The 13,798-nt window shown below is 52.3% G+C and overlaps 1 protein-coding gene across 1 annotated transcript; it reads right to left on the bottom strand.

The window, feature by feature from the left end:
* Positions 1 to 6,259: 6,259 nt before the first annotated feature.
* On the bottom strand, positions 6,260 to 11,810 carry MYL3 (myosin, light chain 3, alkali; ventricular, skeletal, slow). Its single transcript, XM_006868807.1, has 6 exons — positions 11,657 to 11,810; positions 9,157 to 9,184; positions 8,905 to 9,054; positions 8,204 to 8,377; positions 6,416 to 6,493; positions 6,260 to 6,302 (listed from the first exon to the last, which is right to left on the bottom strand). Exons 1-6 carry the CDS (start codon positions 11,795 to 11,797, stop codon positions 6,274 to 6,276), a joined length of 600 nt encoding a protein of 199 aa, XP_006868869.1. The 5' UTR covers positions 11,798 to 11,810; the 3' UTR covers positions 6,260 to 6,273.
* Between the last annotated feature and the right edge of the window lie 1,988 nt (positions 11,811 to 13,798).

Genomic DNA, 13,798 nt, shown 5'->3' with positions numbered 1-13,798 from the left:
TTCCCTGTTGCTACTGGGTGGATCCTGACTCAAAGGTGACCCCCTCAATTAGAGTAGAACCGAGTTCCATAGGTTTTCTTGGTTGTAATCATTACAGAAGCGTATCACTGAGCCTTCTTCTGCAATGCCACTGGGAAGGTTCAAACGGTTACCTTTTGGTTAGCTGTTGTTGTTAAGTGCCGTCAAGTAGGTTCCGACCCATAACAACTCTGTATAGGGTTTCCAATGAGTGACTGGTGAGCATGAACTGCTGACCTTGCAGTTCAAACAGCTTAGTATTTTAGAGCAAATGGTTTGCACTACCCAGATACCAATGTCCCGCTCAGGGCCCCACTCAGACTGAGCTCCCCTAGCAGTCTTACAGAGGGCAAGACCCATCCTGGAACAAAAGCTCAAACTGGAAAATAGCAGAGCTAGGTCAGCCTAGTGGACCACTAAGGGCCAGGCAGGGAAAGGAGCAGGTCTGGGGGGTCCAAGGACAAAAAATTAGAGAGATTTCTGCCACATCAGAGAGCTGACTCCCCTTCTTGGCACAGCTGCCTCAACAAGAGGTATTCAAGCAAGCAACAGTTCAGTGCCCTGGAGAAGAGGTTGACCTAGATGTCAGAGGCCCCTTCCTGCCCAAATTTTAGGTCAGATTCCAGGATTGGTAGGCACCAAACCCACTTCAGATGAACAAGATGGAGTCCCTCCTCACTGACCCAAGGACAGCCCGGCCATCTGGAAGCACAAGCCAGGGCACAAAGACAGGAGGCCTGGGAGTTGAGCCCAGCCCGGTACAGTACCTGGAAGAGGTGTTCTTCTCTGTTGGTTCACTGAAGAGTTCAGATATCTACCAAGGTGCTGGGAACGCAATAGATATGCCACCATTGTGTAGCAATGGGTCAAGTGGGAGCTGACTTATGAGGTCTTAGTTTGCCAGGTGGTGGTGGTGGTGTGCCATGGAGTTGGTTCCAACTCATAGGGACCCTGCATAGGGTTTCCAAGGCTGTAAATCTTTACGGGAGCAGAAAGTCTCATCTTTCTCCCGCGAAACAGCTGGTAGCTTCGAACTGCTGACCTTGAGGTTAGAAGCCCAATTCGTAACCACTACACTACGAGAGATCCTTTAGTTTGCCAAGTAGAGACATGAAAACAACAGTTACTAGCTATCACCACAATTGTTCTGTAAACAAAACTATATTCTCAAGGCGAAAAACACCAAACAAAGCAGGCAGGACATGATGGGACGAGAGAGCTGAAAGACCCATAAATTGAGCCTCATGGGAACATAGAATGGGCCTTGTTTTGCTCTCATGAAAATATTCTCAGGTATTTTCACAGGTGCCTTGGGATTTAAGACACCCAAGAGTGCATCCAGCCTCCACCAGGAGAAAGAATCCCTTCTGCAGCTTTCCTGACTGGGATTGGTCCTCTCAAACAGGGTGTTGTTCACTACCTCTCCCAGTTGGCTCAGGAGCCAGGGAGGTCATTCTAGAGCACCTTTAAGGAGTTTCCAAGCCCACATGGGAAGGAGGAAAAATGCCCAAGAAAAGGGAGAGATGGCAGGAATGCTGAGGGGAAGGAGACCGAGGCCTCCAGAGTCTAGAGGTGGGAGGCACAGGAGCCGTGGTGAGAAGCCAGTGATCAAGTTCAGCTGAACCAAAGTATCAAACTCAGGAAGTCAGACAAGACCTGAGCTTTCCAGTTGGCCCTCACCTTCTCTGGACTTCCAGCCCTGTCCAGCTGCCTTCACCCCTTCTCCACTGGCTCTCAGGAAAAGCACTGAGAGACCCCTTCTCACCCAGGCCTCCGAGGATATGCAAGGGAGGTAGCCATGGATCTGAGAAGGAAACGGAGACTGGAAGAAACTGAAGGAACTTCAGGCATTTCAACCAGGTTGAGGAGGAGGGCTCAGGGGAGGGTCAGAAGGCCCTTCCTAGCCCTGACCTTCTAGGTCCTTCTCTGTCAAGGGGCCCTGGGCCCTGGCCACTGAAACCTGGAGGAGGCCTGTGGGCGGCGAGGCCAGGAGAAGCCTCGTGCACACTCTCACACACTCTCCACATTCCAGTTGTGCTCTGTCAGCGTTTGGGCAAAACCAGGATTGTGTGGCTTTGGGGAGGGCGGGGACAAATAACCCCCAGACATGGGGGAGGGTGGTACTGGGGCTGGTTGGAAGTAACTTGGGAGAACCTGGTCACTGGGTTCAAGGTCTAGGGTTTTCCCTTGAGGTGACCGGTTCAGCACTCCTGGGGGTGGGAAAACAGAGCCCCGTTTTCAGACATGCCCATCCTTACCCCCAACTGGGCCCCAAACCCTCACCACCAACTAGGCCTCAGGACCACCAGCAAAGGACGGGAGTGTGGTGCCTCCAAGCGCCCTGTTATGCAGCGTAAGGGCCCGCCATTATGTCCACGCCCAATTTCTTTTGCCCCTCCCCTTGATTTCATACACTCCAGTGCCTGAGTTTACTCCACCTCCTGATTTCTCTTACAGCTTTCATCTCCTTCCTATCAGTCCCTCTGCCACTCGGAATGCTTTGAGCCTCATAGTACTATTTCTCATAAGGTCTGTCTTTCCGTGATCTGGTAAGGTTTTCCTCCTCCACCTGATGTCATTAAGACCTTGCCTGATTTCATCCTACCTCAAACTGATTTTCTGGCCTCTCCTGGCCCCCTTCTGTACCATCTGACCCAGGGCCCCTGGGATGGTGTCCAGGAGAAAGGATACAGGATGTGACAAGCTGCCAAGAGCCACAGGCAGCCATGCAGGGACATTAGTATAGAGGAGGGACAATTTGTTCCTCAGGCCCAGCTCTTAATTCTCTGCCCTGTGGAGAGAAGCCCCAAATTCCAAACCTCTGCACTAAGTTAGCGAGTGCTGGGTTCAAGGGTCCATGAGAACATCTCTTCCTATCAAAGTCTGTAGACCTTCCGAGTTTAGGGGGACAGCCCAGCGTGGGGCAGGTACTGCTGGTCCCTGTCTGGGGTACTGAGGCTGATGTCTGCCCATGTCTTTCCAACCCCCTGGTCACCTCACTCACCACTTTGGCCAGGACTAGAGAGGTGGCTATTCCTGCTACCTCAGAAAGACCTCGGAGGTCAGGTCGCTGGCCAGATGGGGAAGTGAGGCATGGAGGGAGTCTAGAACAGACCCCAGGCTTACTAGGCACGTGATCTGAACTTGAGGTTTGGAGGGGACCCTGCTGCCCGAAGGACAAGCCCCTTGCCTTTTCCCACCCCTTTCCACTGGCCACAGGGCCACAGGCTAGACCACCCTGCTTGACAAGTGTTTATGCAACTGTGGGGAGGCCACAGCCTGGCTGGCAGTACTGCCCGCCCAGCACTAGTGCTGATTCAGCAGAGCCCCCCAGCACATACACACTCAAGCATGTACACAAACAGACAAACATACTCACACATGTTTGCACATTGGTAAACATGCATGTACAGTTGCACACAGGTATACACACAGATACCAACAGCCAAGTACAAACAGTACACAAACAGTATGCTTACAAGCATAGGCACACACTCTCACAAAGATAGGAACACAGCACACACGAACTACACACACACACCACCCTGCCAGGGCAGATGGGAAGATACCAAGGGTCATCCACTCAGACACCTGCACCCACAACCAGCAACCCAAACCCAGGCAGACTTGGCCTGTAACAGGTAAGTGGCCCCAGAGTGGTAACATGGCCATGGCTGGGACAGAGCCACATTCAAAGAGAAGTTGACTTTCATCAAGTGGGGTCAAGCCACCCATTAGGGCTCACCTAGACCTGATAGCCCACCCTGTCCCTACCAGACACACTAGGAGCCTGGTGAGGTAGGGGTTGCAGAGTATAGTGGAAGGGGTGCAGTATGGGATTCTCCCTCCCACTGTCAACCTATAACCCAAGTGGGGTGGTAGACCCTAGAAGCCAGGGGGTCTGCAAGAAAAGAGATATGTTTGGGAGCAGCCTGGAGGCACTGCAGGGTCACCCTGGAAACAGAGGAGGGGCAGGCATTCCTGGGAGATCGAGACACATATGCCCTGGAGCCTGGAGCACATGTGAACTTGGAGGTAGGGACTTCTCATCTGGAGATGACTGAAGGCAAGTGCAATCCTAAATGAAGAACTCCAACCTAGAGTAAGTATTTCCAAAAAGAAAATGCTGTGACCCAATCCCATGGGAACCCCACCAAGTTCCTGGGTGGGTGTCCAAGGAAAAGGTGGGCCAGGTAGGTGGGAGCTGGGACAGCCATATCACATAGCTCCTCACCCAGCAGGGTTCTGGGGCATGGACCCTAACTAATCAGGGATAAAGAGGACCTGCTGCTCCCCAGCGGACACCCCACCAATTGGCCAATGAGAATGGTCAGAACGTAGCAAGGTAACACCTGCCATGCACATGAAAACATCCCCATTGACCAAGGACCCCATGGCAAGACAGCGGACACCTCTGTTCTCTGACCCACCAGCCAGGCAGACACTGTACCCCAGACAGATGCTGAGATGGTTTGTGGGAGACCATAAAAGAGCAAACCCCTCTCATCACCTGAACCAGATCTGGGCTGGAGTAGACTAAATTTAAAGAAAGAAACCAGGAAGTCCTAAGAGCTGCCAGAGAGGTTGCCGAGGGCATTTTCAAAAATGATCTAGAATTCTACCACTTGTAACCAGCTCCACTGTCAGCAGCCTGAAACAAGCATCCAGATCCTGGACCCTCACAGAAGCCGCCTATCTAGTCTCCTTGTTTCTGCTCTGCCTGTGGTGTTAGCAGAACATCTCCCCCATCACTGTCCTGACTACATGTTCTCCTGTCACCACCTCATCACTCCCAAGAGCAGCCTCTGAGTGCCCTACAGTAATGCTGTAGCTTGCCAGTGGGTCCTACCCCAACCTGAAACAGAGGAGTTGGTGGGTAAATACCCCGATTTCTCTGTCCCTCAGGGGGGACCCCTCTACCATCTCCCAGAAGCCCCTGCAAGACTTAGCCTCATTGCCTGCCGTGTATCTGTTCCTTAATGCACCCCACAGGGGCATCCTTTCCTTTCTTGCCTCCCTACCCCTCTTCTCTCCCATGCTCCCTGAAATACCTCCAAGAGAGACTGCTTGCATTCAGGTCAGCTTCTGGAAAATTCCAGCCAACGACATCCCTCTCACCTCTCCTTCAAGCCTTATGGGATAATCACCGACCTCGTTATATAACTGGTCAATTGCCTCCCAACTCACATACACTTATGCGAGCTCATGTACACAGGCCCACACTCCATAACCCCTCCCTGCTTCTAGTCCCTCCCTACCTATGATCACTGTTTGATGTACTTTCCATAAGGGAAACCGGGATTTGGTTTCCAGCCATCTGTCAGTGAAGGCTTGTGTGTTGCTATGATGAAGAACAGGTATCAGCAAAGCTGCCAGACTTAAAGAGACTAGGAAGAAACGTCTGGTGGTCTACTTCCAGTGATCAGCCAGTGAAAACCTTATGGATCACAATTGTCAGGGACTGTCCCAACAGCTACCAACAACAATAACTGGATCCTGTTTCAGGTCTCTTGTGTGTGTGAGCTCTATGAAGGAAGGGTGCTTTTCCACTACATTGTCCCCATCTCCTAAAACAGAGCTCAATAAATGATAAGGGAACAAAAGGAACATGTGACAGACTCTGCACACAATACCACGTCTACACTCTCGCACTCTCATACACACACACACACACACCAACACCCTCAGGCAGGATGAGCTGTACAAGCCTTGTAACTCATTCTCCCACATTGACATACCCACCACAAGAGTGGACACACGTGCATCCTCATAAAATCATGAAAATGCACCCTAATGGGGCCATGGCACAGCTGTCTGTCTCCGGGAGGTAAGAGGTTGAAAAAGAGTGAAGGATGGAGGCAGGAAGGAAGACAGGAAGAAAGAAGCAGGGAGCCATTTATTCATAAGGCCCACGGAGTTGGGACAAGTTTCAGTTGCGTAGCCTTAGTGGATAGGGTGAGAAATGTCCACACAGAGAAGTCTGAGGGTCTGTGGAGGATTCTTAGTGTGCTCCCCTCCTTTTCCTGGATCCGTGTCATGAATGGGAGATGACTTGTCCCAGCATGGCCTCCCCTGGACTCCCTGAGAGCAAAGGCAGCCACATGTTACTCAGGAAGGGCCAGCCAACTGACGGTTGGAGTCGGTGAAGAGGAGGGGTTTGGAGAACATAGGGGAACAGCAGGGCTGGAATTAGCAGAGATGGTGAAGAGGTCAGCAGAGGGTTTAGAAGCAAGGGCTCTCACCTGGGTGAGATGCTCAGCTGGCCATGATGTGCTTCACGAAGGCTGGAAAGAAGGAAAGAGTGAGCGCCAGGGCATCGCCCTGGAAGAGCCCAGGGTTGGGGCTTAGGTGTCCGATGCATCCCCTGCCCAGAAGACCCTGCCCCTGCTGAGCCCACCTTCATAGTTGATGCAGCCGTTGGAATCTTCTTGTCCAGCCATCAACTTCTCTACTTCATCCTCTGTCAGCCTCTCACCTGGCAGGGATGGCAAACTGAGTCAGTCCCTTGTGGAGATGGGATGGGGTGGGGGACCCACTGAGACCCTCTGGATGGTGGTGGAAGCCTTCGTGGCTCACCTCATGTGACACAGCCTTCATTGCCCACAAGGCTTGGCCATCAACCCCAGGTCCAACGCAAGGCAAATTGGTGACAACTCAAGAGGGGCCCAACCCCAATTAAAAAATGGGCAGAGGGCATGAACATACACTTTACCAAAGAAGACATTCAGGCAGCCAACAAACATATGAAGAAATGTTCACGATCATTAGCCATTAGAGATGCAAATAAAAATAATTATTAATGCTCTACAGGCAGTATTAATAGCAATTAAAAAAAAAAGAATGAAAACAACAAATGCAGATGAGGATATGGAGAAACTAGGACCCCCCCCACACACACACACACAGCTGGTGGAACCATACGATGGTACAACCACTGTGGAAAATAGCATGGCGCTTTTGCAAAAAGTTGGAAATAGAAATACAGTATGACCCAGCAATCCCTCTCCTTAGTATGTATCCTCAAAAAATAAAAGCCGTGACACGAATAGATATCTGCACACCCATGCTGACTGCAGCACTATTCACAATAGCAAAAGGATGGAGCGGCCCAAATGTTCATCAACAGAAGAATGGCTAAACAAACTTTTATATGTATGCACAATGCAATACTACAAAACGCTGCCGACTAACAATCTGCGAAACACCGCACAACATGGATGAACCTGGAAGACATTATGCTGAGTGAAATTAGTCAATCACAAAAGATAAATATTGTATGAGGCCACTGTTATAAAAAGTCAAGAAAAGGTTTTCATGCTAAAAGAAATATTCTACAATAGTTACAAGGAGTGGGAGAGAAGGGAAAATTATTAACTGGCTAGCAGGTAGAAACGTGTTAACTTGGAAAGGCAGTTTAAAACAAAAGAAGCAAGTCTTGAAACAACAGGGGCCCAGCCTGGTTTATCACTCTGGTGGTGCCTCCAAGCCTGAACTCAGTTGGCAACAGCCACCAACGCCTACTGTCCTCTGTCCCTGTGAGGAAGGCCAGGGTTCCTTCCTTATATTGAAGTCAGGCTCTCACCTTTCTGGAGGCAGTGTCTCAGAGTAGTCAGAGGAAGACCCACGGGATAGAGTTGGGAACCTTGGGGAATGGTTGTGGAGAGAACCAGAGGAACCTCCTGCTGCTTCTCAAACAAGTCAGGGGTTTCCCTGCCTCTGTGTTTGGTGTGCTATGCTGCCACCCCACAGTGGAATACCAACTGTAGCACACACATCACACACACACAGAGATGCTCAGTAAGTGTGTGCTGTAGGAGAAAGTTGTTTGGGTGGGAAGTACACATGATCACGGGTCAGGCTACTCCCAAGCCTCCCCATCGACCCAAGAGGCAGATATGCAACCCACGCCTTGGAATCAGATCCTAGAACAAGTTAGTCCTCTGGATGTGGTTCCTTCCTGCCTGCCCTGGCCCCAGAGCTGTTTCTATCCCCCCACCACTCTATGAGCTGCACCAGTGCATCTATCTAAATCACCTTTCTGTTGACTGCCATCCAACTACTATAAGGGTTACTCTCTCCTTTCACAGTGAGACCTTGGCCTAGCGAATGACAGAGTGCTTCTCCCAGGATCCCAGCTGCCCTTCAGAAGCAGGAGTGGGGGTGGAGTGGAGGAGGCTGCCCTCACCCAGCGTGGCGAGCACGTGGCGGAGTTCAGCACCCATGACAGTGCCGTTGCCCTCCTTGTCAAAGACCCGAAGCCCCTCCACGAAGTCCTCGTAGGTGCCAGTGTCCTTGTTCTTGGCAATGTGCTGCAGCATGGGCAGGAAGGTATCGAAGTCAATCATCTTGGACTGAAGGTCTGCAGAGAGAGCGTCCTGAGTCTCAGACCCTGAACAGTGTGACAGGAAACCCCTAGCCCCCATGCTTCATAATGAGAAGCTAGACCCTCACACAGTCTGTCATTTACAAAGCACTGCACAGTCCCAAACACTGTACCATCTGGCCAAAAACGCAGTTTACAGAGCCCTGTGCTCTGAGAGAAACTTGGTGGTGCGGTGGTTAAAGCTCTTGGTTGCTAACCAACAGGCTGGTGGTTTAAAGTCACCAGCAGTTCCATGGGAGAAAGATATGGGAGTCTACTTCCATAAAGAAAACAGTCCTGGGGAGCACCCTACAGGGCAGTTCCAGTCTGTCATATAGTGTCGCTATGAGTTACAATTGACTGTATGCCAGTAGGTTGGGTTGGGTTTGGCTGCTCTGAGAATGTGCCCTCATCTAGATAATGGGAGGATGTCAGGAAGAACACAGAAGATGGGCTTGTGCCACCACAGATGGCAGTCTCCCTGGGATTAGCGCTATAGAAGACCCCAGGCAGAGCATACCCACCTTCCTGCTTTGGTTTCCCCAGGACACGGAGCACCTCAGCCTGTGTGGGGTTCTGTCCCAGAGCCCGCAGGACGTCCCCACACTGCCCGTACGTGATCTTCATCTCACCCTTTGGAGTGCGGTCGAATAGCATGAAAGCTTCCTTGAACTCTGCCAGGAGATGACAGTGAATTGTGGCTATCCCAGAGTGAGCCCAGCATCCCACGCCCACACCTCAGACTGAAGGCCCCTGGGCTCAAGACCCCTGCTCACCTTCAATCTGCTCTGCGGTGAATTCGATCTGAAAGGAGACCCCAAAGACTGTGAGATCCTGTCTTGAAGGGTGGGATCTGGCTGCCACATAGTCTCTCCGTGGCCAGACCCCAGCCCCTCAACTGTCCCAGCCTGTCCCCACTCCAGCCTCCCAGCCTCCACACGCCAAGGTTTCCTCCCATCCACTTTAACGCCTTCCTGCCTCCTTACCTTGCCCCAACCCTCCAACATGATTTAGGGCCTTGGATCTACATGTGTTTGGTGGGTCACATTTGCAGCTGAGTACCTGAACGGTGAGTGAGGAAGGAGGCCAGGAGTCTTAAGTCCCCAGCCCAGGGCAAGAGTCACCTGAGACCCCTGTTTCTGGAAAGATGTAACTAAAGCCACAAGAACTAACTCAGGCAGCCTTGCAACCCACACAAGGCCTGGATATCAAGATCACGTACAGGCCTTCGGGATGGGGGAGGAGCAAAGATGAAGGCTCTGTCAGCAAACCAGCATGTATGCAGGAAATTGTGCACATCATGTATGTTCCCTGTGCATATGTGTGTGTGTGCATATGTGTGTATAGGGCATGTGTGTGTGCATACATGTGTGCATGTGTAGATTTGTGTGGGGGTGTCGGCCTGTGTGTGTGTGTTCATGTGTCTGTGCATGTGTATATATGTGCCTGTTCATGTGTGTGTGCACATGTTCATGTGCCTATGTGTGTGTACTTGTGTGTACATTGTGTATGTGTGTGCATGCATCTGTCTGTGCATGTGTGTATGTGCATGTGCCTGTTTGTGTGGGTGCACGTGTGCATTCATGTGGCTATGTGTGTATGTGTACTTGCATGTGCATTGTATGTATGTGTGTGCATATGTCTGTGCCTGTGTGTCTGCATGTTCATGTGCGTGTGTATGTGTACTTGCATGTGCATTGTGTGTCTCTGTGTGTGTGTGTGCATGTGCTACATGCCTCTGTCCTTCACAGAGCCTCCGGGCCCCTCTGGGTTGGTCACCATCATTCACCCAACAAGCCCTGCCTGTGTCTGAATCTCACCACCCCACTTCCCAGTGCCTGGAGCCTACCACAACCCCAACCTCAGGACAGCGTGGGGCTAGGGCTGTGCCACTGAGTACTGGCTGAGGTCACCTGGGGGCCACCCCAGGCCCAAGAGGCCTCCTGGGATTGGGTGTCCCCCTCCTCACCAGATACCAGGTCTATTTTTATCACTACAATCATTCGGGCCCAAGGTCAAGGTCGCAGGAGGGAAGGAGCCCTGGGGGGAGGGGGGCATGACTGGAGCCACACCCACCACTGCTCTGTCAGAACACCACCAACAAGTATGGTGCACAACAGTGAGAAAGGACACCATATCTCTGCCACCCAACGAGGCTGTCCCTCCTGGAGCTCGCTCCACCAGGAAGCCTGCTGAGATTCTGTTCCCAGTGGGTCTTCTGCTAGTCCCTGAGGGCTGCGGGCACAGGAGAGTCTTCTTAGTAGGCACTCTGCTCCAGCCTCTAACAGGGCAAGTCTGTGAAATGGCATCAAGGGCTCCTGGTATGATGAGACCCTCTCCAGGGGCCTGGGTCTAGGGACTGTGGGGAGATGGAGCTGACTCTGGGGCGCACCTTCCAAGAATGGCCCCCTAAGAGTGAGGCTTATTATCCCATTTCGCAATTGAGGCAACCAAAACTTGAAGTGCAAACAATATGAGTAGGTGCCTCTGGGAAGGGTTCATGAACAGAATGGGGTCTGTGTAGATGGGGTACAAGTCTTTCTGGTGGGTGGGGGCAGAGGGGGATCTCACTGGGCCCCTCAGGGGTTGCCAGGCAGCCTCAGCCAATAGGTGGCCAAGAACAAGGGCAGGACACAGTGCGTGCTGCTATGTAGATGCCACAGGTGGCTGTCATGGCTTGTCCTCCAAGTTTAGATTCTGGGAAAGCCTTTCCAATCAGGGAAGGGCTCCCGAGGCTACTAGCACAGCTCTGAAACCTGAGTGACCTTTGCTAATCCCTCCCAGCCTGTGCCTCAATGTCCCCACTGCAAGCTGAGGTCCAGGAGGGCTCTGCCAGCTCTGAGGCTCAGTGACCTTGACAGGGTGAGTGTGACCCAGCCTGAGCAGGGGCCCTGCATCCCCATGCTCCCCACTCCACCCTGAAGGACTGGCAGACAAGGAGACAAGGAGGGTTCCTAAGTGACCGCAGAGTGGTCCAGGCAGGAGGCTCCGGGACCCCCCAGGATGTGAGAGGTCCAGGGAGGAAGACAAGGGAGAGTTCATTTTCAGAACTCCTCCCAAAGATACTCTAGCCCAGACTCCATCCCTATAGTACATTGGGCTCTTGGAGCACTGTGGGGAGTTCCACCAGATGTCTAACCACCATCCCACCTGAGCCTCTAGGGCTGATCTGATCTGTGCATGGAAGCGGCTTGCTTTCTGCAGCCTAACCTGCTGCGCAGTAGCTCCACTCACCCATCCTTGCCATTCCTGCCACAGCCGGGCTCCCACACCCACCTTGATTTTAGAGGCATCAAATACCGTCTCCTTGGGGGGCTCCGGCTCAGGCACAGGGGCTGGAGCGGGAGCTGGAGCTGGAGCTGCTTTGGCGGCTGCCTTGGCCTCATCTTTCTTGGGTTCTGGCTTTTTGGGGGCCATGAGGGTGGTAAGCACAGAGCCTCGTCGTGGAGAGGAGACGCAGATGGTAGGTGAACCTTCAGCACCCAGCCCTTTATCCTGCCTGGTCATCTCATGACCCCAGCCCCACCCCCACAGTGCACAATAGGGACAAGGCCATAAAAGGACATTGGCTAGGCTCAGGGGCTATTTTGAGGCCTGGGGAGGGCATTGTTCAGGCCCAGGAATGAGGTGGGGGAGGGAGGGCTCTCTATTCCTCCCAATCACCTGTTTGGAGGAGGAAGGCAGAGTGGAAGGCAGAGGCCAGGACTCAACACACACGTGTATATACACATAGGCACACACACTCAGGGCCCTGGTGTCCCATGGCAATCAATAAATTGAACAGGTAAAGAGGGCTGGGCCACGTGTGGGCTGGGGTTGTGTTGGAGACAAAAGAACTGGGATAGCCAAAGGGCACCTCTGTGACGCTGTAGGATAAGCACTGGACTGCTAACTGCAGGGTTGGTGGTTCAAACCCACCAGATGTTCCTCCTATGCAGGGTCATTATGAGTCAGATCCGACTCCAAGGAGTTTAACAACCTATCAAGTTAAACTTTCTATCTGTGGGTAGAATCCCTGTGTCTGTGTGTCTGAGTGTCCATGTATTTTGAGGGTCTGTGTGTTTGTGTGTGTGTCTGTGTGTATCTCTGTATAAATGTTGTCTGCATCCGGCTGTTATTACGTGCATGGGATGCTGTCCGGGTGTGCGTGGATGTTTGTATGTTCAGGGGTCTGTGTATATCTATGTGTTATCTGTGTCCATCTGAGTGTGTAGAGGGGGTGGATCTCTAGCTGTACTGCTATGTTTGTGCTTCTATGTAGGGGATGGTCTGTGTGTCTGTCTGTAGCTTCTGGGTCTACATCTGGGTCTGTGTGTGTGTCTGTGTGTGTGTGTGTGTATGCTGTTACTGTGTTGGTGTCTAAGTGTTGCTGTGTGTTTGTGTGTGAGGATCTACTCACAGCTCACAGGTAGCTGCAATCCCCACTTGGGGGCACAGGGGATGGTTCTAGGAGGTTGTAGAGTGGATGCTGTTTACCTTACAGTCCCTTCCACCAGCCAAACAGCCCCACAACCTCCCTCATCACAGCTCACCTGGCCCTGAGGCTACTTGTTGCACCCTTAGATCCTCTAGTTCCCCTCTTTTCTAACCCCCGAGAACCTGGCTCCCACCAGAGTTCTATACACTTTGTACCCTCTGTCTCAGTTCTGTCCCACTGTCCTCTCTTCCAGGAAGCTCTCCATGATGCTGTGTCCACCACCCTATGTTTGTTTTTTAGCGATGACTCTGAGGAGTTCCAGGGGGCTATGTAGAGTTCACCCTCTGGTGTAAAAGCCCTCAAAGTTCCTGGTAGCACCCTTTGGAGTCCAGCCCTCAGTAGATGGCAGCAACAAATTGCAGCCTGTCTGGGTCACCCTTTGGGGAGGTGGAGTGTGGGAATGCCAAGGTGGCGTGAGGTCCTCCCAGGCTTAGAGAGTGGGACATCTTGCAAACACATTGAGTTCAGTTTCCTGCCCAGGGCCTGTGCCTGGGGGGTGGAAAGGAGGTGCTCCTCCTTATTTTTAAGTGCCTGGAGCCTTTGATAGAAACTTCAGAGGCTGCCCCTCCTGGCCCGGGGGGAATCCCTGGGTGTGGGGAGGGCTGAAGCTGTGTCTGAAGGGAGAGTTCATTGGGGGCTGGGCTTAGGGCTCCCCACCTGAATCCCTCTCATCCTGTCACCCAGCCTAACTGTAAGGGGGATAGCAGTGCAGGAACTGGACCTAGACCCCACCCACTGAAACACGGGACATTCCTCCCTGCATCTGGAGGGCAGAACACCCCACATCTGGAAATCTGACTACATCCGGGACTGGGGGAGGGTGCAAGTTTTTCACTTTTCTTCCAGATGTTTGGCAACAGAATTGAGAAAGAAGAAGAGGGAGAGGTCCACAGAGACAAGACAAAAATGCCACAAAAGGAGGAGATGGCCTGAGGGGACAC

This window comes from Chrysochloris asiatica, unplaced genomic scaffold, assembly GCF_000296735.1.
Source record: "Chrysochloris asiatica unplaced genomic scaffold, ChrAsi1.0 scaffold00124, whole genome shotgun sequence".
In the NCBI taxonomy this organism is placed as follows: domain Eukaryota; kingdom Metazoa; phylum Chordata; class Mammalia; order Afrosoricida; family Chrysochloridae; genus Chrysochloris; species Chrysochloris asiatica.
The sequence above is the reverse complement of the archived record's forward strand: the minus strand, read 5'-3'. Positions and strand labels throughout refer to the sequence as shown.

Bases quoted from the DNA above. Each gene is read 5' to 3' on its own strand.
- MYL3 (XM_006868807.1), bottom strand. From the start codon at position 11,797: ATGGCCCCCAAAAAGCCAGAACCCAAGAAAGATGAGGCCAAGGCAGCC. The intron at 9,055-9,156 runs GTGAGCAGGGGT...ATCTCCTGGCAG, and splicing joins CACCGCAGAGCAGATTGAAG to AGTTCAAGGAAGCTTTCATG. The intron at 8,378-8,904 runs GTGGGTATGCTC...CTCTCTCTGCAG, and splicing joins GGGGAAACCAAAGCAGGAAG to ACCTTCAGTCCAAGATGATT.